At 36.0% G+C, this 27,269-nt stretch overlaps 1 protein-coding gene across 1 annotated transcript; it reads right to left on the reverse strand.

Annotated features, from left to right (window-relative positions):
* Positions 1-1,811: 1,811 nt before the first annotated feature.
* On the reverse strand, positions 1,812-25,376 carry LOC128235050 (angiotensin-converting enzyme-like). Its single transcript, XM_052949753.1, has 16 exons — positions 25,221-25,376; positions 9,799-9,899; positions 9,319-9,422; positions 8,729-8,890; positions 8,273-8,360; positions 8,012-8,155; positions 7,480-7,674; positions 7,025-7,122; positions 6,233-6,402; positions 5,852-5,976; positions 5,049-5,147; positions 4,568-4,712; positions 4,361-4,459; positions 3,957-4,079; positions 3,093-3,219; positions 1,812-2,755 (listed from the first exon to the last, which is right to left on the reverse strand). Exons 2-16 carry the CDS (start codon positions 9,896-9,898, stop codon positions 2,588-2,590), a joined length of 1,947 nt encoding a protein of 648 aa, XP_052805713.1. The 5' UTR covers position 9,899; positions 25,221-25,376; the 3' UTR covers positions 1,812-2,587.
* Between the last annotated feature and the right edge of the window lie 1,893 nt (positions 25,377-27,269).

Genomic DNA, 27,269 nt, shown 5'->3' on the forward strand with positions numbered 1-27,269 from the left:
ATTTTTAGGAAATATATCAAATAAATAAAAAATGTGAATCGAAGGATTTCACAAGCATACGCTTAACTATTTTTATTGTAAGAAATTGCAATGTAACTTTTAAACTGTTAAAGATATGCCCTAAGAAACGTTCACAGTACTGTACTGGGGATAGCCGTATTATGTACTGGGGATAGTTTCAAATTTGAGATCCTTGTGATAACATGTAAAATGGGATAACGATTGATAGTAACACTGTTTGCATGTATGTCTATTTCGAACATTCAAATAATCTGCAAAAAGTGAGAGTATAATTTGATAAGAAATTATTGAGCAAACTTTAGTTAACAATGAGTTTGATCCATGCTCTCCTACATTAACGTATATATATATGCAAGCTGCTTAAATATCAGGGTCGGGTCACAATACATACTTTCTCACTGAAGTGAACGAGCAGAGACCATTATTCTGTTCTAAGTAATAGCAACATCGACCCAAGCTTAGAAAACAGCTTAACGTGTTCCAAATCTGATCACAATATTGCATTCAATACTGATGCCTAAATTATGTGTGCAAAAACGTACCTAATTGATGTACAAAGCAATTCTATATATATGAATAGCAAATACCACATAAATTTTACAGCCACATGTTTTGTGTTCTTCAATTAATCAGATTACCGGCGTATTTCAAATATTTAGATATTTGCGACTCGGACGTTGATGCATGTGAAGAACACATCATGGTTAACTAATCTGTATAAATGAAACAGTTTTAAGTGCATGCAGATACACAAAACAGCAACATTTTTTTCTCTCATCCCTCGATATGGAAAACATCAAACAATTTTCCACGAGCTCGCGTGTAGGTAAATGGCCGTAAAATATCACAGTCTCGTTATTCTAACTACATCGTTACTATCCTCAGTCCACTTAATAGCTATCCAATGTGCAGTTATTTATTTGCTTCATCTATCCCCAGTAAACCGCCAGGGCATCAAAAGATATGAATATCTCCGTAACAACAAAACATATCGTATTGATATTTTTCACATAACTGGATAATGTAATTACAATGAAATCGCTCGATTCAGTTTTTATTCTTATTTTCAATTTGTTGATTTATGTTTGAAATCGTACCACATAAATGAACATTTGTAAGCGATCATGCAACTTTCGGCGAGAATTGGGCTATTATACATAAGAGGAGACACATTTCCATCAAAGTCGTATATTGAACAGGATCAAGGTATTCAGAACTCTTCAATTTTGATAAATATATCACCATAGAATACGAAAAAAGATAGAAAACTTTCCATATGTCAAAATCAAACGCTAATCGATTCATCACTTTTTGAGCTATATCCGGTGTCCATTCCCCCACAGTGATAAGTGTTTTGGAAAATAATGTTATAATCGACGCATAAAGGAGGCTTGTACGAGTTCTTCTTCCACTTCTTCTTTCCTCTTCTTCTTCTCCTTCTTCATCTTCTTCTTCTTCTTCTTCTTCTTCTTCTTCTTCTTCTTCTTCTTCTTCTTCTTCTTCTTCTACTTCTTCTTCTTCTTCTTCTTCTTCTTCTTCTTCTTCTTCTTCTTCTTCTTCTTCTTCTTCTTCTTCTTCTTCTGCCGGTTGCGGACCTTAATTCCACCAAAACTAATTAAATCGGGCTCTCTAAAAGGGTTCGAAGGAACAAGGGTCAATATTTCGTTTTTGTTATCTGAAAAATTGGAAGTCATTTTACTTTCCGTCTGCTTTCATAGAAACTCGTAAAACATGGTGTTATTCCAACACCTTCGTATTAAGACAGGGAATTATTTAAAAGAAACTCCACATAAGGAAAGATCCAGTCTGTTTATTCATTAACAAAATATATGTAATGTTAATGAAACATGTGAACTACATAACTCGATATGCTCTTCTAGTGTATAAACATATCTATTACACTTAAGCTATTTTACATGCAGATCAAATCAAGCTATTATATTGTCTGTATATATAATTTTATTTTAACTAGTTATATACAATTCATTAGCGGAATCATCTGGGGAGGCACTCCCCGCGCCCACCCCCTTAACATACACATATTCATAAATTACACCAGAATGCACCGTTTCAGACAATTATGTTGCTATACACAATACAAGCGTTACTTGGTGCGTACAAAATAAAAATAAAAGTGCGTGATGGGTGTATCACCAAATAAGAAATGCTGCAGAATTGCTGTATAAAGTTCTTATTTTTGTAATGAAAGATACGAAATATCAAATATAGAAAAGAAATATTTATACATTTTACCGAGATATCATGGATTTAAATATATATAATTTGAACAAATGCTAGTTTTTCGTTAGGATTGTAAACACATGTGTAACGCCTTTTGCTTAAATTATTTACAAATATGTAACGTCGTATGCTTTAACTATTTACAAATGGGTAAATGCGTATTCTTAAACTATTCACAAATGGGTAACGTCGTTCTCTTTAACTATTTACAAATGTGTAACATCGTCTGCTTAAATTGTTTACAAAGGTGTACCTTTTTATTGTCAGAGTAATCTATATAATCAAGCAATGCACCGACCACAAATGCTATAACATGTTTAAATGATTAAACTTTATTAATTGCAAAAATAACAGTAATCAACAGCACGAGAAGAAGATTTCCGGGCGTGACGACATTTCCACCGGAAGTAGTTCGAAATGAGCCAGGTGGACACGAGGTTTTGTCCCAGATTTCAGTATCACTTGCTTCGGCGTTTCGCTGCGTCAACCACTCCTACATAACACGGTAATGTACAGGTTCAATGCAATGAACTTTAAAGCTAGGAACAATGGAGATAGCTGCTAGATTAAATTTTAAAAAAAAGCTTATGCGTGTGATACAGACTACCATGCATATTTTGGTATGTTTACTATACATCTAAAATTGTAGAAGCCTGACACACATAACCATAATTACTTCATGTTATTTCTATATTGTATTATCTGCATACAGTTGATAACGATGTATGTATCGCAATAAAATAATAACACTGAGCATGTTGCATATTCACGGTGCAAAACATCCGTTGAATAACCATGCTGCTATGCGGCGTTACACTGCTCCTCATTACCTGCAGGGGCTTGAAGTAACTGAGTAGCGGGGCGGCGCTCAGTTTCCTGGTTTCACCGGAAGTCCCCCTGGTGAGCGTGAACAGGGCCTCGCCCCACTGCTTGGAGGAGCCCATCTGTAGCATCTCTCTGACAGGGGAAACATTGATCACATGAAAATAAAACAAAGGTTGTGGTATGCAATTATAAACGCTAGCAATTATTATGGAAACAATTTGCGCAAAAAATGAACTAAATGAATATGTTGTTAATGATGAGAACATGAAACAGACCATTTTAAAATTTTGAGACCCAAATGGTGCGTACGACGTTCAGCATTGCATTCGGAGGTCCTCGGCCATTTTTATCGACAAACAACCTCGGATGTATTTAGGCGGTTTACATACTCAAAACGTGATACGTCTAAGTCCGCTGCAAGTAGATCCCGTAGTAATTTTATTCAGCAGTTAAACTTTATGACTTAACTCTTGGGAATCTTAATTATGTTTGCAATAATACACTTCACTGGCAATCAATTAAACTTAGATCAATAAATACAACTCTAAAACACTACATTTAATTTATTACATAATTCACGAACTACTTCAACTGATGTACCGGCATACATCGGAGGCTGTTTTCGATAAAAATGGCCGAGAAGTTCCGAATGTCAGCATTGTCGTACGTCTGATGAATGAGAAATGAATGTTGTGTAAATTCTTCGCAGGCATATGGGGTAATCTAATCGAACCGAAAGCGGGCAGCATTTCGCCAATACCAAACTATACGACTACAACCTATTCTCTTGTGTCGTTTATGACTTGCATTACCATTAGACTGGTTGTAAAGCATAATACGTCAAAATAGTTTCAGATATGTACTCGTACTTGAGTCTATTTCCTGCGGTGATGTTCCGGTAGATATCACAGCGATGTAGCGGTTCTGCCTTTCCTATCAACTCACACAGCGCCTGGTGCCACTGGAACTGTAGCACGTAACTCACGAAATACCTGCAACGACACCATCGTCATTGTTGTTAGCATCATCAAATTCTCTATACTGATATTGTCATAGCCATTGTTACCATCGTCGGGATTGTCATCATATCGTTAGCGACAGCAGCAACAGCAGCAACATCATCATCATCATCAGCAGCAGCAACATCAGCAGCAGCAACAGCAGCTACATCATCATCAGCAGCACCAGCAGTAACAACATCATTGCAATCTCTATCACTGGCTTTTTTTAATTGATTACGGACAATATAAATGTTTGTAATCATTTCACAAACCTGATGTAGGGGGTATTTGATGCGATGTGGTATTTGGCCCCGGGGTCAAAGTCATCCTCTGATCGCTCTACGGGCGGAGAAATTCCCTGATACTGGCATCTGCAAAGATTCACATGTGTGCCATAGATGTACAAGTTACGATTGAATCGGTCAAAATGATTAAGAGATCGGTGGACTATGTTCACAAATACGTTCACACGTACGTACCTGAGTTTCCACCACTCAGTGTTGTAATTGGCGGGCGTGGTCTGTCCTCTATACACACTCCACCTCCACTGATCAATCAGGTAGCCGAATGGAAGAAACGCCACCTTGCGTAACGCCATTTGGAACAGGAAGTTGATATCTCCCTCTGGAATTAAACATTTGATATCAAAGCTACATGTTTTTTTTTCATGACAAGACCATTACTTACTCCAATGTCTGGAAAATCTTAACCGAAACAAGCTTCATCATCTTATTTCATGGAAAAAAAAATTGAGTTTAACTTGATTTACAGAATAAAAGGAATTAATCATGCTAATGAAAATAAAACTTTCTGTATGAGAAGTCTTGAAAACAAAAATATGACAAATTGTACTAAAACAAAGATAGTGAGGTTTTCCCTTATATAAGAGACTAAAGATTGTTCCAGAAATTACAATTTTCCACTTCTTGTTACATAACACGGATAAATTATGTTACCTACCATTTCCGCTTGGAAGCTCCTGAATCAATCCGATCTCTTTCAAATGTTCTGGTGTTTGGAACGACAAACTTGCAATATCTGCCACCCCCTCGTGGAATCCTGGAAATTTGTTATTCTTATTAGAAATATCTGTAGAATGACACTGAGCACGGATCGCGTGGTATTCATTTTCTTTAATCAACACTCGTTTAAAGTGAGAGGAGCAGATCAAAATCAACCTTGTAATCCCAAGGTCTCTTTATTTCTTACCTATCTAGATAATAACAATGGTACGTGAACCTTATATTCTTCCTAAGGCACACACTTTAATTGGTTTGCAGTAGTTGGTCCTCTGAATGTGACGAACAATTTGATTGGACTCCTTAAACCTGTATAGATATGACATAACAAAAAATTGGAAACAGAAGCCAAGGCAAGTATTACTAAACTTGTGTGTATTTTCTTCCTTTATTACGTTTAAGGGTTCAGTCAAACTTTCCGTCACACTTTTAAGCAGTGAGTACGTTATGCGCTCCAGTTTTTAAATAACTAAGAAGTTTTTGTTATCAATATCAATGTAGGAAATCGATGTATCAATTGCAAGTGTCAGAGTCATCTCTGCTATACGCACACATATATCACCACAGATGCTACCGGTATATCGAGGTGTGTACTTTCACATGAATGAAATATGCGTATATATGTAGAACTAGCACATGTCTGAACGTGCATACATAAGTACTCCGGAAACATATACCATGCAGGATTGTGAGTACAATACCAGTCACTGACTTTTTCCGAAAAAACTTTTTTATATATAATACCTGGGTTAGCGCCGCTCCTGTAAAGGTAAGGCTGGTTGATGTACTCGAGGTAGTACTGTACGTGGCCCATTTCGTGATGAACGGTGTTGAATTGGTCCCCTGTTACAATCGTGCACTGCTTGATCCTGTAAGGACAAGTTCAGCGCATGCTAGTCGTAGCGACATACTAATGCGATTAATAAATCTACCAAGTCCTTCTTACAGTATGTCATCCATTCACTGCTGACCAAAATAGGTAAAACAATATCAACTTTATATACTGCCAGAATATAAACATGTGGCCTCAAGATGTTTCGATTTAGTGCAGTATATTGTATATCGGGGTTGAATTATCTTGGTGTGTTTTTAATCTTTTTATAATTACATAACTTTTTCAATTACCGAAAGTCTGTTCCGTTGTTCATGTCCCAGGCGGAGGCATGACACACAACGTCACGGTCTGGTGGCCTCTCCAGCATAGAGTGCGTCCAGAATGTGTCCGGCATCTTCTTGAGTCTAATGGACGTGAAAAACTCCTCTGCCATTTCGTACATGTGCGTCACGTTGTAGTTCTGGGATGGAATGGTACAGTTTTACTATTCATTTTAGTCCGTATAATTAATATGTACTGGACATTGCAAATATCAATACATATGTAGTATAGTTCGAAGCTGAACGTTTTATAAAAGTAAATATCAAGTATGACTCAATTGGATAACTTGGAATAGATATGGACAGACGGTACGTGGATCCGAATGTCTCATAGTCGGATATAATCGGTACTTGAATACATTTTGCGCTTCTCCATATACTTGTGTGTTGTGAGCTAATACCTCTATTTGGTTGATAAGCCCAGTTAGCATGGTCATATCGGATATCGATGTATTCTATATCCGATATACATTATCAGTTCGACTTGCATCCAATGGACGAAGCAATATAATTCAAATATCGTTTTCGATTTGCATCCGATAACGGCTATATAAATATATGGCATATGATATAGGTCCAATATCGGTCCGATGTGTAGCGAATTAAATTCGGCCCAACTTGTGTCCGATTGGACAGAGCAGGTTGGGTCCAATATACTTCGTGATCTATATCCGACATGCAAATCATCTTTATCCTATATCGACTGAATTTGATTTTGCTAACTCGAAATAGTTTTTTTTCCACAACTATGCAGTACCATACCTGGTCGATCATAGCTTTGGTAAGGTTGGTCTGGTCGGCCTCAGGGTAGGGTGCCAAGAGATCGAAAATGTTGCTCCATCCCTGGGCCCACATATTTCCTTAAATATATTTAATTATTTGATTTTGAAATTTATTTGAACAGCGTCATCCATTTTGATTGCAGAACACGCAATACTGTCAAAGGAGTTATGCTCGGTCAACGATATTACGGACTCGCCCGTGAATGTTGATTGTGTCTGCACATATGCATGTTTATGCTATGTGATTTTTAAAAGCACGACAGAAACAAGATAAGGGTGGGCTGGTAGTTAATATGTATATTTCGAATGGTAAATGTCCTTGGATTGATTCGCTGCAGATTCCACTTCTACTTTCTGAAGTATCTAAAATCTAAATATTTCAACTTATTAAGCAAAGACCAAGGTATATTTGGGATTGAAACAGTGACTGTTTACCAAATAAATGAGCAGGAATATGGCCGGATGTTGGGAACTTATTCGCGCCGTAATGTTCCTTCAACTTCCTACGCACGTAAATGTGGAGCTGGTCGTACAAGGGAGCTAATTCGTCAAACAAATTGCGTACGTCAGTCTCAAACTGAGGATCTTCATACCACGACCGGTAATAGTCCCCCATGTCACTGTACCTCTCTGAAAAAAGCAGTGCCAAGAAAATGTGTTCTTTAGGAAGAATTTTTAGCAATGCAATACAATCAATGCCACGCCTGACGTTGACAACACTTAAAATAGCCTGTTTGGAAATGCGAATGTGAATTAAATCATTTTCAATACCATCTCACTCGTGTATACCTGATTTTATTGTATTTGGTTTTTAGAACATCATTGATTGAACCACTACATATCAATCAATATACTTATACAACTAGGAAATGAGTATCTTCAACACTGAAAGATCTTCTCAATATAAAGTCATTTTTAACCACAATTTCTGAATATTTTCATACAAAGGTGAATAGCCAAGCCCTACCGCCTGCCTTGATAGCCATATTCATAAGCTCCACGAACTCCTGGTACTTCGCTCTCATGTGTTTACCGCTCACATCCCTCCAGCCCTTCCATGCTGCCAACAGCTCATCGTAATTCCTGCTGTTTGTGATGATCTCAGTCAAACCTGCAGATTATTGTTTTTTTTAAAGTGTCGTTTGTGAATCCATATTTTATGAAACAAGAGATGGAAAGTACCAATTAAAGCTTGGATACTAGGCAAACACACTAAGATATGCTCTACCTGGTTCAAGTTTGTAGCATTCGCCTTGGGATTTGCACCACTCTGCAGCACTGTATATGTCGGTCATTTCAGCCTCAAGATCCGCTATCTGAGATGATAAAAGCATGCACCTACTATGAAACAAAATTAAGTGACGGTGAAATGCAAGTCGTAAGTTGTATCAAAATTATAAAGATGCAGTCTCGCAAAACCTATAGTATACGCCCATTGTAATGAGATTTAAATAGTAAAATGGTAAAAGAAAACAAGATTGAAAGTCATGATAAAAAGCGAATTTCCGACGGCGTAGAAATCGGTTTCAAATAAATCGACTAAAGTAAATGATACATGAATTTTGAAAAGGAAAAAAAACAACAACACATATTCACCAATTCTATTATTATTTTAGCTCTCAGTATTTTTAACAATACTTTTAAATGCAATTGCATACAAGACACAACTGTAAAGTGTTCAAACCTTATTCAAGACACTGGTATCCTCGTAACCGGATATCCCCACATCAAGAATCTTCTCAATTTGTCGCTTCAAGGACGCGTCAGTTATGGCATTGAGATCGAATTCCGACGCTTTAACTGACTCATTCTTGGCAAACTCGGACCACTGCAAACTCAGTTCAGTCTAGATATCAAATTAAATATATAAAATTATTTTTGTATAGTTTTGAAGAAGTAGTAATAGTAGTAGTAGTAGTAGTAGTAGTAGTAGTAGTAGTAGTAGTAGTAGTAGTAGTAGTAGTAGTAGTAGTAGTAGTAGAAGTAGTAGTAGCAGAAGTAGACGTAATAATGAAATTTGTTGTTGTTATTGTTATAGTAGTAGTAGTAGTAGTAGTAGTAGTAGTAGTAGAAGTAGAAGTAGCAGTAGCAGTAGCAGTAGTAGTAGTAGAAGTGGTAGTAGTGGTAGTAGTGGTAGTAGTAGTAGTAGTAGTAGTAGTTTCGGCCTGGCCTTCCGTTTGCATGCTTTACCCGGTTTTGTTATGGTTGCCTTTTGGACTATTCATTGCTGTACTAGTTTTCTCAGATACATTGACTGTCTGTATCTGTACTTGCCATTTTCTGTTGGTTGTGGGATGTAATGTTGGTGTGATAGATCCAGGAGGCGACTGTATAAGTTTTGGACAACGTTGTGGCCCGTTCGTTGTAGCCACCAGAGTCTGCAAGCAGAAGGGCAACGAGAGATGTACCATGATATAATCTTCTTTTTTTTTAGTTTAGTGTTTATTATTTTCCTTAATTCGATGGTGACCCGGGTAAGACCAAAACAGTTGTCCTTTTTGCGAGGCCATGAGAATACATTTATTGAACCCACCATGTCTTGGTGATAGACGGACAAATATACCCCTCGACAGACATAATATGTTTTTTTTTCTAAAACAACTAATAGGTATCCTAATAGGTAGGATACCTATTAGTTGTTTAAGAAAAAAAACATATTATGTCTGTCTTTTCTTCGATCGCCAATTGTTATATATTGTAGATATATTTAAAAGCAAAAAATCCATGTTTAATTATATATGTTTCCAAACAAACCTTCAAGGTACGCCCGCACCTGTTCATCTACAGTTTGCGACAGAACAGCTACAACGAATGTTGTAAAAGACAGCAACTGAAAAGCTTCCGTTAGAATCATTCTGAAATATGTCATTCAAAAGCAAAATATAGGAAGATGTAACCATATTCAATTTAAGAACCCAACAAAACTTACTATGCTGATAACAAGTACTTTCAACGACAAACATAACATTACATAACATAACATAATACAATAGAACATAACAGAACATAACATAGCAACATATAGTGTATTGTAACACAAGGCCTCCGGCAATCATAAGATAATCAAACAATAGTGGTGACAGAGGTTATTCAGTAGTTTTTGGTATATGTTAATATGCGCATGTTTTCCAATATTTAGCTAACACATATATAATGTGTATTTACAATGACGATACTATATCGATATCTGGTCAAGTAATCCATTGTTACCATCGGCTAGCTATGCCAGCTGTACGACAAGTCCACTTGTGCATGGTTTTGCTAGCCGATGTGCCACACATATTTCAATATTTATTCACATGCCATTCAAAAACTGCTTACGAATAATGAAAGCATTGTAAATGTATTTTGCGATACACATAAGATCCTTTCTATCATACTCAACATTTTGTAAAACAGATTTAATGATATGTAGCAGTTTCCTATGTGCTCCTTGCATAAAATGGACACAACATTTCCTTTCAAATAAAAGGGACACAGTCTAATATCCCGGTCTAAAAAACATTTTTCAATTTGCAGCACATGACTAAAACAACGGAGCTCCGCGACAACTTTCTTTAGAATAAAAGGCATATCCATTGACTATAAGTATCTTCCATGGCCGAGAGTGTAAGATAGGTTCATTCCGACCCGATCGTAGGGTGTTTTGCGGAAACGAGGTTTACCGAGTTACTGCAAAACACCCTGCGCGAGGGTCGGATAAACCTTTCTTACACGAGCGGTTATGGTAGATGCTTTTTCTCCCACCTCAGTTAAACAAAATTAAGTAAAAATGTATTTTTTTGCTGGAACTCTTTTGTGCTTAGTGAAAATAATTGCGTACGGATATGCGATAATTCGTGGTTGTCATGGATATTCGCGCAGTTATTTAGAGTATGTAAATGGTCTGATCGGTCTTTAAATAGCTCTAAGAAGAGTGTAGCATTATTTCTTGAAAGGTGCGTGAAAACTGTTTTCTGGTGACATTTGAAGCGAGAAATAATTAACTAGCGTTTTAAATATTGCCACAAGACAAGGTTTCCATAATGCGCTACAGACGACAGTCTTCAACAAGGGAGGTAATTACAATCTGGTGACCATTAAAAGAAGTTCCATACGGGCATTTTATCTTCGCCCGTGGGCAAGATTATAAGTATCTTCCATAGCCGAGAGTGTAAGATAGGTTCATTCCGACCCGAGCGTAGGGTGTTTTGCGGAAACGAGGTTTACCGAGTTTCCGCAAAACACCCTGCGCGAGGGTCGGGATGAACCTATCTTACACGAGCGGCTATGGTAGATACTTTTTCTCCCATCTCAATTAAACAAAATTAAGTAAAAATATATTTTTTGTTGGAACTCTTTTGTGCTTAGTGAAAATAATTGCGTATGGATATGCGATAATTCGTGGTTGTCATGGATATGGGCGTAGTGATCCAGTTAATGTTAATAGTCAAATCGGTCTTTTTAAATAGTTCTAAGGAGAATGAAGCATTATTTCTTGAATGATGCGTGAACACTGTTTTATGGTGACATTTGAAGCGAGAAATAATTAATTAGCGTTTTAAATATTACCATAAGACAAGATTTCCTTGATGCTACTGACGACAGTCTTCAACAAGGAAGGTAGTTACAATCATGTGGTGACCATTAAAAAGGAGTTCCATACGGGCATTTTATCTTCGCCCGTGGGCAAGATAAGAATATCTAGCATGGTTGAATTATTGGATCTACTTATCTAAGGTGGGAGAAAATAAGTATCTCCCATGGCCGAGAGTGTAAGATAGGTTCATTCCGACCCGAGCGTAGGGTGTTTTGCGGAAACGAGGTTTACCGAGTTTCCGCAAAACACCCTGCGCGAGGGTCGGGATAAACCTATCTTACACGAGCGGCTATGGTAGATGCTTTTTCTCCCACCTCAGTTAAACAAAATTAAGTAAAAATATATTTTTGCTGGAACTCTTTTGTGCTTAGTGAAAATAATTGCGTATGGATATGCGATAGCACGTGGTTGTCATGGATATGGGCGTAGTGATCCAGTTAATGTTAATAATAGTCAAATCGGTCTTTTTAAATAGTTCTAAGGAGAATGAAGCATTATTTCTTGAATGGTGCGTGAACACTGTTTTATGGTGACATTTGAAGCGAGAAATAATTAATTAGCGTTTTAAATATTACCATAAGACAAGATTTCCTTGATGCTACTGACGACAGTCTTCAACAAGGAAGGTAGTTACAATCATGTGGTGACCATTAAAAAGGAGTTCCATACGGGCATTTTATCTTCGCCCGTGGGCAAGATAAGAATATCTAGCATGGTTGAATTATTGGATCTACTTATCTAAGGTGGGAGAATATAAGTATCTCCCATGGCCGAGATTGTAAGATAGGTTCATTCCGACCCGAGCGTAGGGTGTTTTGCGGAAACGAGGTTTACCGAGTTTCCGCAAAACACCCTGCGCGAGGGTCGGGATAAACCTATCTTACACGAGCGGCTATGGTAGATGCTTTTTCTCCCACCTCAGTTAAACAAAATTAAGTAAAAATATATTTTTTGCTGGAACTCTTTTGTGCTTAGTGAAAATAATTGAGTATGGATATGCGATAGCACGTGGTTGTCATGGATATGGGCGTAGTGATCCAGTTAATGTTAATAGTCAAATCGGTCTTTTTAAATAGTTCTAAGGAGAATGAAGCATTATTTCTTGAATGATGCGTGAACACTGTTTTATGGTGACATTTGAAGCGAGAAATAATTAATTAGCGTTTTAAATATTACCATAAGACAAGATTTCCTTGATGCTACTGACGACAGTCTTCAACAAGGAAGGTAGTTACAATCATGTGGTGACCATTAAAAAGGAGTTCCATACGGGCATTTTATCTTCGCCCGTGGGCAAGATAAGAATATCTAGCATGGTTGAATTATTGGATCTACTTATCTAAGGTGGGAGAAAATAAGTATCTCCCATGGCCGAGAGTGTAAGATAGGTTCATTCCGACCCGATCGTAGGGTGTTTTGCGGAAACGAGGTTTACCGAGTTTCCGCAAAACACCCTGCGCGAGGGTCGGGATAAACCTATCTTACACGAGCGGCTATGGTAGATGCTTTTTCTCCCACCTCAGTTAAACAAAATTAAGTAAAAATATATTTTTGCTGGAACTCTTTTGTGCTTAGTGAAAATAATTGCGTATGGATATGCGATAGCACGTGGTTGTCATGGATATGGGCGTAGTGATCCAGTTAATGTTAATAATAGTCAAATCGGTCTTTTTAAATAGTTCTAAGGAGAATGAAGCATTATTTCTTGAATGGTGCGTGAACACTGTTTTATGGTGACATTTGAAGCGAGAAATAATTAATTAGCGTTTTAAATATTACCATAAGACAAGATTTCCTTGATGCTACTGACGACAGTCTTCAACAAGGAAGGTAGTTACAATCATGTGGTGACCATTAAAAAGGAGTTCCATACGGGCATTTTATCTTCGCCCGTGGGCAAGATAAGAATATCTAGCATGGTTGAATTATTGGATCTACTTATCTAAGGTGGGAGAATATAAGTATCTCCCATGGCCGAGATTGTAAGATAGGTTCATTCCGACCCGAGCGTAGGGTGTTTTGCGGAAACGAGGTTTACCGAGTTTCCGCAAAACACCCTGCGCGAGGGTCGGGATAAACCTATCTTACACGAGCGGCTATGGTAGATGCTTTTTCTCCCACCTCAGTTAAACAAAATTAAGTAAAAATATATTTTTTGCTGGAAATCTTTTGTGCTTAGTGAAAATAATTGAGTATGGATATGCGATAGCACGTGGTTGTCATGGATATGCGCGCAATGATCCAGTTAATGTTAATTGTCAAATCGGTCTTTTTAAATAGTTCTAAGGAGAATGAAGCATTATTTCTTGAATGGTGCTTGAAAACTGTTTTATGGTGACATTTGAAGCGAGAAATAATTAATTAGCGTTCTAAACATTACCATAAGACACGATTTCCTTGGTGCTACTGACGACAGTCTTCAACAAGGGAGGTAATTACAATGTTGTGACCATTAAAAAAGTTCCATACGGGCATTTTATCTTCGCCCGTGGGCAGGATAAGAATATTTAGCATGGTTAAATTATTGGATCTACTTATCTGAGGTGGGAGAAAAGAATTTCTAGCATGGTTAAATTAATGGATCTACTTATCTGAGGTGGGAGAAAGGTATCTTTCCGGAATTAGGAGTCTTCGAAGTTTTTGTAGTGTAATGCCTTTGGCGTAGTGTTGACATAATATTGTAACTTCTGGATACCACAATCTTCGAGTCAACAAGATAAAGTGATCAGAATTCCCGATTTCATCCATTGCATAGTGGAAACATTTTCAAACAAAAGTATTTTGACTCTTGTTGCCCATATTGTCTTGCCAGCGGCGTCTAAATCTCTGAACATCCGATAGGGGTACCTGTGATTTTGCATTTGTGTTAACTTTGCCTGTCATTTAAATGACGTTTAGGGGATGCCGTTAACATTTGCTCTGAGCGAAACACTTTTATACATAGCGATTCAGACATGCCACATATTTGCAAAATATTTATGAAAACGTTCAAACCTTTCACTGTAGCGTTTCACCGTAGCGATATCTCTGAACAATAACACAGGTTTGGCATCAGTACTCACCACAAAATCAAATAACTCAACAGCGTCGATTGGTTGAAAATAACCAAATCCTTTTTAGACTTTATAAATAATTGCCGCTGCTTTGGATGTTTTCGAAGTATGTCTTGAGATTTGGTCCATGATAAAGGTTGGAGCAAAATACGCTCCGAGATATTTATAGACACGAAACAACTTCTTTTTGGTTTCCATTATTTAACCACTTTTACATTTATATGTATGAAGTGAACCACCATGTCGAAGGACCATAGTTTTGGATTTTTTGTATTGATATGCACTGATAATGAACGAAAATTCACCAATGTAGTTAACTTGTCGCTGACGATTTTGTTTTGTATCGGCAACGCTGGCTACGTCATCAGCAAAAAGCAAGACATACGTTTCGTTAGTATCGTTAATTGTATTGTTTATATATATTCCATTTTCTCAAAAAAAATTTGAAAATGTCCCCTAAATCATCGATAAACAAAGAGAAAATTGAAGGTGAACTTAAACGGTCTGTTTTGCTCCTATTGATAAAATAAAGTATCAAGTCAACCCATGTTTAACATTAACACCCGAATTTACGTGTCCGTACATCGATTTGAATATTTGACTGAATTACCTGAATCTTCTTTAATCCCCTTTCTGAGTAAGCTCTTCAAAAGGTTTTCGTGTATACAAGAGTCAAATGCTGTTAAAAAAATTCAACGTAGAAGACCTATATTCTCCCTTTTTAACACAGGTATTTTTAAATTATAGCTTGTAAATAAAAGATGTTTTCAATTGTTGAATATTTTACTCGTACTATTAATAAGGGAATGGCGGTAATTATTTGGGTCTTCCTTGCTCCCTTTTTTGTGGAAAAAATGTGGCAAAATTGCTCGTTCTGAAAACATTGTTAAACAAGTCTTTCAGGTAAGGGACACTAATTTAATGAGTATTCTAAAACATTTTGATTTACAAGCCTAAGTATACTCCTGGTCTACAATTCCTTTTAAGTGCAATGATACTTTCTGTAATTTCGTCAAACGCTAATTCATTGTCAAGAACGTTAACGTCTACATAACTGGCAAGTGTAAACTTATTTTGCTTAGCAGCACACATTTACTACACCACCACTCTGGTTGTTCACTTATTGCAGGCTCTTTGTGCGATTTGTTCTGTTTCACACGCATATTTTCGCCCGTCTTTTTGTTCATTGCTAAAACGCCATGTAGTTTTTAGGCTGTAGGCTGCTAGGCGTGCAGACTTTTATAACCGTAATCTACCATTGTGTAAATATAAATATAGTTTCTATGTTTAAACTAGCCTTTAATCGACATTTACTTGATATTTTTATTAAGATATACTTAAGATACATACTATTAAATTTTAACCATTACTAAAGCCATATGATACTCGTTTTACAATAAAAATAAAAGCGCTTCAACTGGCTTCAGGCCTGCTATGATTTGTCATGTAATGCCAAATGGAAATGGAGTGTGTGAAGAATTCTCAGTTTGTTTCAGTAACAGCCCAGCGTCTTGAGCATGTTGCAATCTTTCTAACCACAGATAAAATTATGTTCATTTTGTGCACGAGTGACATTATTTGAGGGCAATATTAATATACATAAATATATACAGGCAATGTCGTATGTGGATGATTCGATCCAGAGGAATTTGAGCGAGGATCCTGTCATTGTAGAAAGAAACCTTAGATATGTAAATAACATGTCACATGCATTGTTTTCGGATGATTTTGGTTAAGCGGGCATACCCTGGTAGTAAACGAAATACTACTAAGTTATGTTTTAAGTGTAGAGTGTATTTTACTAAAAACGCTTAAATGCTTTATCCGTGGCCGTGCATTGTTTGTGAAACCAACGTTCCAGATAAAGTTTCATATGCGTATCAGTCCATACTGTTTTAAATGAGTCACTGACACGCCATGGTTTTGATTTAATTCAGCATAAAAAAACTAAAGGTATTTGCAAAGGAATCCATGAGCACGCATACACTTTATTAAGATGTTAATGTTAATTTGTCAAATTAAATTTGATAAAATTACATGACTACACGCACAATACGTTGTTGGCCGGAAGCCTTTCAACGCTTTAAGCGCTTGGATTTTATTACATTTGTGCTGTTTGCTGCATCCGTAAATGTTTTGTATAATGTTGATACCTTCTTCAAGCCATTTGTATTTGACATATTCATCATTACCCGTACGATTTTGTCCATTTTCTTTATTACTCGTAAAAGCGGCACTGTCTTAACAATTCAATGTACGAAACATAGGAAAATGATACGAGAAATCAGAAATATCAACGCCAAAGTTAAACACATCTTGAAATATATATGTTGAGAAAAGTTCATAACCGTTATACGTTTGTCATTATTCACTACGCATGTAAAATTCTCATCTTCGTTATCAAAAGACGACCATTTAACCATGGAGTCTGTATTATATTCCAGGATGTATTGGAAGTTAAAATCAAAGATAGAAATGATAGGTGTATTATGGCAGATATCATGTCGTTATAAATACATAGTAGATGTATTTTGCTTTTCCAATTTGCCAAGATGCGATTCTTTTCACCGTCTGTGTCTAGAAGCAGGTATGAGTTTTAAGACCGATCAAATGTCAGACAATATCTACACTTGGCATTATTGGGCATATATTACACTACCTGCGTACCAGTGACATTTTGATCGCAAATCTAATAAGATAGTGAAAAATATAGTGGGTTAGTGATCTAGGATTTGCTAAAAGCGTCAAAACCTTTGTTTTGATTGTTATATATATATATATATATATATATATATATATATATATATATATATATATATATATGCCAAAAGAGACCATTTTATGTCTGGGTATAAACATTTAAAATAAAAAAGTGACATTATTTCTGCAATATATGTCCATTCCCAATCGACATTCTTCAAAATATGAACTCGCGCATATCTTCGTTATATGAAAAAAATATGAAAACCCTTTAAGTTAAAATTGGCGGTGATGATCATCCACTTTCTGTGCATATGACACTTTTACTTTGATATGTCTTCCCAGTATATTATCTCCCTCATTGTTGCCAATCTAGACAAGTTAGTCAAGTTAGTCGAAGCAAATATATATTGGAAATCCAGCCAGCTGATTGGACAGCAATCCGGGGTTAACATATAAGCGGCTATCTAGAGACAGACTAGTGTTTGTAAGTCGAGACGTTAATGCTTGACATTGACAACACCTACCACTACAAACAATTTCTAAGAATGATTGATATGGTGGCCTAGATTATTGTCTTATCAAATTGCCGTATTTAGTCGTATTTGCTTGTTGGTGGTTTCACTCAAATGCACAATTTTAAACTTCTTCTTTTTCCTTTTACTTTTATTCATCCTTTTTCAAACTGTTACCCTTTCATCAGTGAGACATAGACATTTTTTCTAAAAGAATAAATATGTTTTCCCAGTTAATTGTCCAATCAAAAGGTCGGATTTGATCGTCTTTGCTTGCTTAGCATACTTGTATTTTAACGTCATAGATATGGAGAACTGGGCAGAAAACCCAATGAGATTCGCATGTTATTTGAAATTTAGCGATTTCACTCGAATGCACGATTTCAAATCGAGTTATATTTCCGTTTAACTTATTCTCTTGCCATAGGTGAAACCAGGCCTAAATGTGTCAATATCATACTTTTTAGCGTTTCTGCTTCTACCGTGACAAAATATAGTAAACTGCTGGATTTTTGTCGGCGAATTTTGAATTTTATATGGTTTATATGCACTTGTATAAGAAGTATACTCCTTTTTAAATGCTGATTGAGTCAGATAGGCTATTACCTTTAAGTATATTTGTTTTAAATTGGCCAAAAGAGATCAAATAAAAGTTCAGTAATTGTTTTAAAATATACATTGAAACGATTGAGAAGGTGGCGCTAATGTCATAGTTTTACCTGTATTTCAGACCGAAAGTAAAAAAAAACCTTTAAAGTAAAAGTAGACTAACTGTTTAATAAAAACAAAGACGTTTAAGAGTCGGGTCCATCAGTATGAACATACAATTTTATGAAACCATAAAATAACGATTAACTGTCTGGGGAAAAATGACAAAAGATGATAACCAGACACTCCAACTTCAGAATGTCAACAAACTTGTAGATCATAATTCTATAAAAAATGAAGTTTAACGCAATGAAAGCCCTCCCACCTAGAGTATCATCTCGTTTACTGTCAGACAAAATATCAAGCATATTATATAAACATTGAAAGTAAATTCAGTTTCGCCTAAAATTTATTTATTTTTACAGAGATGAACATACTTTAGAATCCTTGAAGCAATACGTGATATCTTATTTTGTGAATCCTTGAAGCAATACGTGATATCTTATTTTGTGAATCCTTGAAGGAATACGTGATATCTTGTTTTGTGAATCCTTGAAGCAATACGTGATATCTTATTTTGTGAATCCTTGAAGCAATACGTGATATCTTATTTTGTGAATCCTTGAAGCAATACGTGATATCTTATTTTGTGAATCCTTGAAGGAATACGTGATATCTTATTTTGTGATAATGTTGAAATATATAATATATCTTGTCTGTAACAATTGGCAACATGTATCCAGATAATTGTCGATGTTGCCTCTCTATGTCATGCCACCTGCACAATGCACAATGGAAATAAGAATTGACTCTTTGTCGTGTCATCATTGTGTTGGTGTTCATGTGATGGGTTTATATGGATCATTTTGTAATTCATGTTTAACATTATAAACATGTTGTTTTAGTTAACCATGTACCATGTACTTATTTCCAAAATAAATGTATCTATCAATTTATCTAATTTTTATAATACCTGTGCGTTCGAACTGTTAAAGTTAAAATTGGAATAAGACTTTTTGGAATGAAAACTTACTTTTGAACAAATTATATAAATTATGTTTATGTTTCTTAACAAAAGGAAATGAAAAATACAGTTTTTTTTCTTTACTCATTCCAATTGCCATTGCAATATGAGCGTATCGTTTAATATTGTGAATAGGACAGCATCAAAACTCTCGAAATGACCGCTCCGATAACCGAATAGTTAAAAATGCCCTGGGAGTAATTCCCAAATAAGATTTACTATATTGAATACAATTGGGTTTTCTTTAACAAAAATGATTAATACATGTCGAAAACAATGGTTCTTATGAAGGATACTATGTTTAATTTGAAAGAAAGGTACAGAAAACACAGTATTTCTACATTATGAAACTATAATAGATCACCGTAAATCTTTTAGCACTCACCAATCATTTAACATTTTTGCGTTTTCAGCTATTAAATACATAGTTATAAACTTGTTATCAGTAATTAATATTTTCCATAAATGCATAATTTAATAAGAAATTGAAGGTTTATCACTCAAAATTTATGTTTGTTATACATGTGTATGTATTGATTTTGAATAAGAGTGTCACTTTAAGCGTTCGGATCGCGGGTTATTTCTCCGACTACATCAGACATACCGAACAAGGTTTAGATTGTCTAGTAGCTCCCTTGCCTGACTCTCGACATAAACTTTAGTTGTATGCTTCACATCAGGCGCATTTAAGAACGTAGGAATATCTAAATTAAAAATTACGCATTATGAATTTCTAAAAAAATGTTATTAGAATTATATAGAGGATAATTTTAATTGAACTGTTACGTAAATGTACATATACAATGAAGCTCAAAATCGCAAAAGATATGACGATTTATCAAAGCGTTCAATCAAATTATTTGTTATCCTTTATGCTTGTACCAATATCCGGACAACTGCTGTTGGACAAAAGCGCAACTGAACACCACTAGTCTATCCTGTTTGTAACAAATTAGGATGACCACAACGCAGAGTAACAGAGTTGTAGAGACATAGCGGGGTTATTTTATAGTCTTTGTAGCTGAATTGTGAAATAATATTAAGGATACGCCTTAATTATATATACAAATTACATAATTCACGGGGAAAATACCATGGTCACTGTAGGTGGAATGAATTTGAAGCAATAAAATGTGAATTTGCACATACATATTTACATTAGCTTAGTTATAACAAAATACAGAGCCAGAATATGATTGACTCGATTGTGTTATAGGTGTAACAGTCAACAATGGGCGTAGATTCATTAAACAAATGTATCATTTTATTCAAATCAATGATCTTTTCTTGATTTTCATAGTACTTTCGACTAAGTGCATCTTAAATAGATATTATAGTTTTGTTTGCCAATATAAAGGTCAGTTACCTAAAGCATTTTTGTTAAATATTCCATAATATATGAAGTTAGACATTGTTTTGAGGTAATGAATTTGAGAGTATTTGCGTTTAGAAATTTGCCGAATGTAAGTAAAGAACAGCCTGGGTACCGAGGTATAGAGTATGTAACAAAAAATGTACCCCATAGGCATAACTGCTGGAACACATGAGGGATGTAACAGAATATGTACACCATAGGCATAACTGCTGGAACACATAACTGCTGGAACACATGAGGGATGTAACAAAATATGTACCCCATAGGCATAACTGCTGGAACACATGAGGGATGTACTAGAATATGTACACCATAGGCATAACTGCTGGAACACATAACTGCTGGAACACATGAGGGATGTAACAAAATATGTACCCCATAGGCATAACTGCTGGAACACATAACTGCTGGAACACATGAGGGATGTAACAAAATATATACCCCATAGGCATAACTGCTGGAACACATGAGGGATGTAACAGAATATGTACCCCATAGGCATAACTGCTGGAACACATGAGGGATGTACTAGAATATGTACACCATAGGCATAACTGCTGGAACACATAACTGCTGGAACACATGAGGGATGTAACAAAATATGTACCCCATAGGCATAACTGCTGGAACACATAACTGCTGGAACACATGAGGGATGTAACAAAATATGTACCCCATAGGCATAACTGCTGGAACACATGAGGGATGTAACAAAATATGTACCCCATAGGCATAACTGCTGGAACACATGAGGGATGTAACAGAATATGTACCCCATATGCATAACTGCTGGAACACATGAGGGATGTAACAGAATATGTACACCATATGCATAACTGCTGGAACACATGAGGGATGTAACAGAATATGTACACCATAGGCATAACTGCTGGAACACATGAGGGATGTAACAGAATATGTACACCATATGCATAACTGCTGGAACACATGAGGGATGTAACAGAATATGTACACCATAGGCATAACTGCTGGAACACATGAGGGATGTAACAGAATATGTACACCATATGCATAACTGCTGGAACACATGAGGGATGTAACAGAATATGTACCCCATAGGCATAACTGCTGGAACACATGAGGGATGTAACAGAATATGTTCACCATATGCATAACTGTTGGAACACATGAGGGATGTAACAGAATATGTACACCATAGGCATAACTGCTGGAACACATGAGGGATGTAACAGAATATGTACACCATAGGCATAACTGCTGGAACACATGAGGGATGTAACAGAATATGTACACCATAGGCATAACTGCTGGAACACATGAGGGATGTAACAGAATATGTACACCATAGGCATAACTGCTGGAACACATGAGGGATGTAACAGAATATGTACACCATAGGCATAACTGCTGGAACACATGAGGGATGTAACAGAATATGTACACCATAGGCATAACTGCTGGAACACATGAGGGATGTAACAGAATATGTACCCCATAGGCATAACTGCTGGAACACATGAGGGATGTAACAGAATATGTACACCATAGGCATAACTGCTGGAACACATGAGGGATGTAACAGAATATGTACACCATAGGCATAACTGCTGGAACACATGAGGGATGTAACAGAATATGTACACCATAGGCATAACTGCTTGAACACATGAGGGATGTAACAGAATATGTACACCATAGGCATAACTGCTGGAACACATGAGGGATGTAACAGAATATGTACCCCATATGCATAACTGCTGGAACACATGAGGGATGTAACAGAATATGTACACCATAGGCATAACTGCTGGAACACATGAGGGATGTAACAGAATATGTACACCATAGGCATAACTGCTGGAGCACATGAGGGATGTAACAGAATATGTACACCATAGGCATAACTGCTGGAACACATGAGGGATGTAACAGAATATGTACACCATAGGCATAACTGCTGGAACACATGAGGGATGTAACAGAATATGTACACCATATGGAGAACCGCTCGAACTGTTTTCTTGAGAGCTTCTTCGGATGATAGTATACCCGAAAATCTTGGATTCGAAATAATAACAATTATCTCACCTAATCATAGCACGCTACCGCAAACAAGTACGGCTTATAATATATTATTATTAAAAACACGCTACGGGTGTCACGATGATAAACTATATCTTGACGTCAGCGTTCTCCCCTCGGTTTGAAATTAAGTACAAACGTAATTAGGACATTTTCCTTTGGTGGCTATAATGTGTGTTTTTCGTATTTATGATTAAGATATTTACTGGCAAAAAATGTAATAAACAAATAAGTACATTTGTTTCAAATGTTTAAGAAAGAAGTGGGGATTTTCAGAAGTTAGTATTAGTTCGTAACACATTATATAAAGAAAATCTGCGAATACATTTTCATGAAATTTCAAATATCGTGAATAAGCCAGTATTGCCACATTCAATTTATGTTCATGAACATGAACACAGTCGTAAATAACCTATAATAAAGTCAGTTAGTCAAACCACGCAATGGTCGAATAATTGTTTTATCTACATAGTAAAAAAACAATGAATGTATTTACATAGATTTCAACAGAGTTAACAGTTGCGCATAAACTTCACTTCGTGTGTATGCAATTATTTCTAGTCTTATTCGTTTAAATGAATTTGTAAGGAAATGTAATCGACAAAGTTTTGGTGAGATTCGAACCTTAAATGAAATGTTCCCTGTGTCCTGCTAAGCCAGAGCTCTACCGCCTGAGCAAATGAGGATCAATATACGTTATAATAATGTCATTTTGAGGGTGATGTGTCACAAAACTAGAAGCACCGCAGGGCGACGAAACCAGGATTTTAATATGGGCAATCAGAAATTATAGCCAATTTATTTATTGTATGAGCTGGGAAAAAGTAGCAGCCTTTATCTTACTTCTATAAAAAAACAAAGACTGAAGATTACGTTTGTTAAGTAGCGTGTGTGTTTATTTTTGTTGCAGCATTCATACTAAGTATAATGTGAATATATTTTGCTCATTTGTTTGCATATGACAATGGTCAAACTTTTTGCAAGCCGACATCACTGCGTACCAATGAAAGCAGAATGTTTAACTTATTATAAACACTTGCAAATTTCAGTTTTTTTGTAAATTGACCCCACTCACTTAAAGGTTATCCAAAGCTAACTATACACGTAAGCTATCGAAACACAAACTTGCATTACTAACCATTAATTATAACTTAAATTATTGGGCGGAAACGATTTTTCTATTTTTAGTACCAGTGACTATGATCTTGACCTCGACCTCATCAAAAGCAATCCTAAGTAAGTTTTTTACATGATGTACCTACACACTAAATTTCTCACTATCCATCAATTCTAACTTAAGTTGTTGGACAAATGTTTTGTAAAAAATGATATATCTGTGAGAGTGCAGCTTTAAGTCATTGGGCGTAAACATTTTTTCTATCTTAAGTTACCTTGACCTTGACCCCGTCCCTTTAAAGGCAATCCGGAGCTAGCTCTTTACATAAGGTACATCCGCACCAACTTTCATCACAACCCATCAATTCCTTTTTAAGTTATTTGGCGGAAACCATTCTTGTAATTTAATAACAGTGACCTTAACCGTAACACCAGCCCCCTCAAGCTCGTCAAATAAGTTACCTACTCAGCAATTTCCATCGCTATCAATTAATTCTTACTTAAGTTATTAGGCGGAAACCAATGTATGTTGCCAACAACATCTCCACTCCAATATGCATTATCACTGACCTATCCGTGGCATTATCGAAGTATCATATACTTAGTTTATCATTCCTTTAAAGCATTCAGAACGTCGGGTTATGATGTATATTAATTTGATCTAATGAAAGCGCATTTGTAGTTTTACTATTTTGAGTGCTTAAAAAACCAATCAAACATACTTGATGCAAGATAGATAGATGGATGATTTGTTTCCGTCACACTTTCAATTTTTTGCAATGTATAAAATGAACAATGTTGACACTGTATAAAATGTAATTGTAAACGTAAGTAAGATTCATGTTTCTGAGTATTCTAATGTATCTCACCTTATACCTATTCCTTACTGATGGGTAAATAAGCTTATAATACAATGCATTTAAATAGTGTAACCATTTCATTTTGCTCTAATTGTCTTGTTTCCCTATATGAATTATAATGTTGTATTGTTGCAACAAGATCATTTATTACAATTGCAAACGTATCCACTCATGCTTCAAACATTTAGTCCAATAAACAATGTCCCTTAAACAACTGAAAGCAAACACAAATATCATCCTACCTGTAAACGTCCAACCATCCGTCTGCAACTCGGTACGAATTCTCGACACTTTTTATTATGTTGAGTAAGTTGCGCCAACTAGGACACGATACAATGCTCGTCCTATCTGTATACTAACGGCCACCGACTGACTGCTCGATGATAAATACAAGACGTTTAACGTGATATGCACATATGACTGATTTAAGGTTTCCGATGCTCAGCATAGGCCTATTTTAACTTATATTAATAAGCATAAGTTTGTCAATTGTTAAAGTATATAATGCTACGCATAATTGGCAAACATCCATTCGACACACATGTCATCTTGCTATGAGGGGCATTCTTGGCTCTGGCGAGTTCATTTTTTATATTATGAATACAACAATAACCATCAGGTTGATATAAACCTATGGAACACAAAAAGCTGATAAAAAACAACTGTCCCCAAAAAAATGGTTTTGATCTGAAGTTCGTTCAAAAAATACGTAGCAAAAACAAAATTGAACAGTTAACGAGTCCGCCGTAAATATACACATTGTTTAAATGCTATCTACAACGCAAAAGGATATATTTCTCTGATGGCGCAGTTGATAAAGTCACTGACTACATGTCCTGAGGTACCGAGTTCAAATTAGGTAGTCATGACAAACTCCTGCTTTCTTCTATTATTTTTTTACTGTAATTACTATATTACATATTTCTATTTGATATCTTCATATTTATATAACTAACTTTATGATATTTATAGAAATAGTGTACAACATAAAAGTACTTCAATAAACTCAGTTTTGGTACAAGATTGTCAACATAGGCTAATGTTTGTGACTATTGTGCGCTTTACAGTATGCGGAGATGGTAGACTCCAACGGTATGCGTGAAATATTTAACAGTTCCACGTATACTAAGGACATGTATACTATAATACATAAATACAAATATATTTCATAATGTGTTTTGATTTATAGCAGCTATTAATTGCACAACGTTCAGCGTCAATAGATTGGCTATATCTGTACGTGTGGAACCTAAGACAGCTTTAGCACACGAGATATGCTTGAGCGTAATTGGTATGGGCTACTCAATTCTTATTCAGTTAATTAATAGCGTCAGTAAATTGGTACTTGTAACTGTTTCCAGGTTTTTAAAGCAGAGATGTGTTTTCGATACGCAATGCAACCTATGTTTGTTTTAGTGTGTTTTTTTATAAGCTGTACGCTACGATCCTTCCAGAATGTAAGAATGTGTCAAGGAAAACCCAAAGCAGTATTACAATCAGCATTCTTCAGGAAAGAATAGGGTTTTGCAATTCCTATTGTGACTACAATGAAGCATATACATAGATAAACAAACCTCAGGGGTATATACTTAAGTCAGTCAAGTTCTCTGTCATTTTAATTGTAACTTAAATAAAGCACATTCAGCGCCAAACAAACTCGTGTGTATGAAACTATTCAGTGCCAAATAGACCTAATATTGACAACCATAAACCCCATTCGGAGCATATCAGACCAATAGGCATCTGTTTTCAAGCATTATCAGTGCCAAGTGGCATCCACTTTGACAGTAGTATTCCCAAAGCAGAGCCAGCAAACCCATACGCTGCTCTAATTGAGCCTGCTCAGTATAATATACTACATCGTGGCAACCCTACAGCCTAAACAATACAATAAAAAGCAATACCATACATATGCAGCTCTAATTAACAAACACATTTTGGCAAATATGTTGCCCATTTAAAGCCAACACGAACTAATTAATGTGTAACTCAAATGAATCCTAATCAATACCAATCAGTCATTATGGCAACAAAAAGCCCATTAAAAGCCGACAAAGAACATGTGAATTTCAAATTAGCCTATTCAGGGCTAATCCCGAACCCTCTGACGACCATAAAGCCATTCAGAACCAAACAAACAAACACATAGTTATTATCGAGCTTAATCAGTGTTGTGGCGAAGTTCACTTTTTTACTTGGCCCCTAACTTGCCACTCTGGAGTTTGAGAGACACCAACACATTTCAAACTTTCTTGTAACTTTAATTTGTTCCAATATTAACAAACACAGAT

This window comes from Mya arenaria, chromosome 5 (genome assembly GCF_026914265.1).
Source record: "Mya arenaria isolate MELC-2E11 chromosome 5, ASM2691426v1".
NCBI lineage: Eukaryota > Metazoa > Mollusca > Bivalvia > Myida > Myidae > Mya > Mya arenaria.

What these genes read in the sequence shown, in the direction of transcription:
- LOC128235050 (XM_052949753.1), bottom strand. Translation starts at nt 9,898, where the DNA reads ATGATTCTAACGGAAGCTTTTCAGTTGCTGTCTTTTACAACATTCGTT. An exon ending in TATTCCTGCTCATTTATTTG is followed by an intron (nt 7,123 to 7,479) that starts GTAAACAGTCAC and finishes AATATATTTAAG; the next exon opens with GAAATATGTGGGCCCAGGGA. An exon ending in GGAGCTTCCAAGCGGAAATG is followed by an intron (nt 4,713 to 5,048) that starts GTAGGTAACATA and finishes GTTTAATTCCAG; the next exon opens with AGGGAGATATCAACTTCCTG.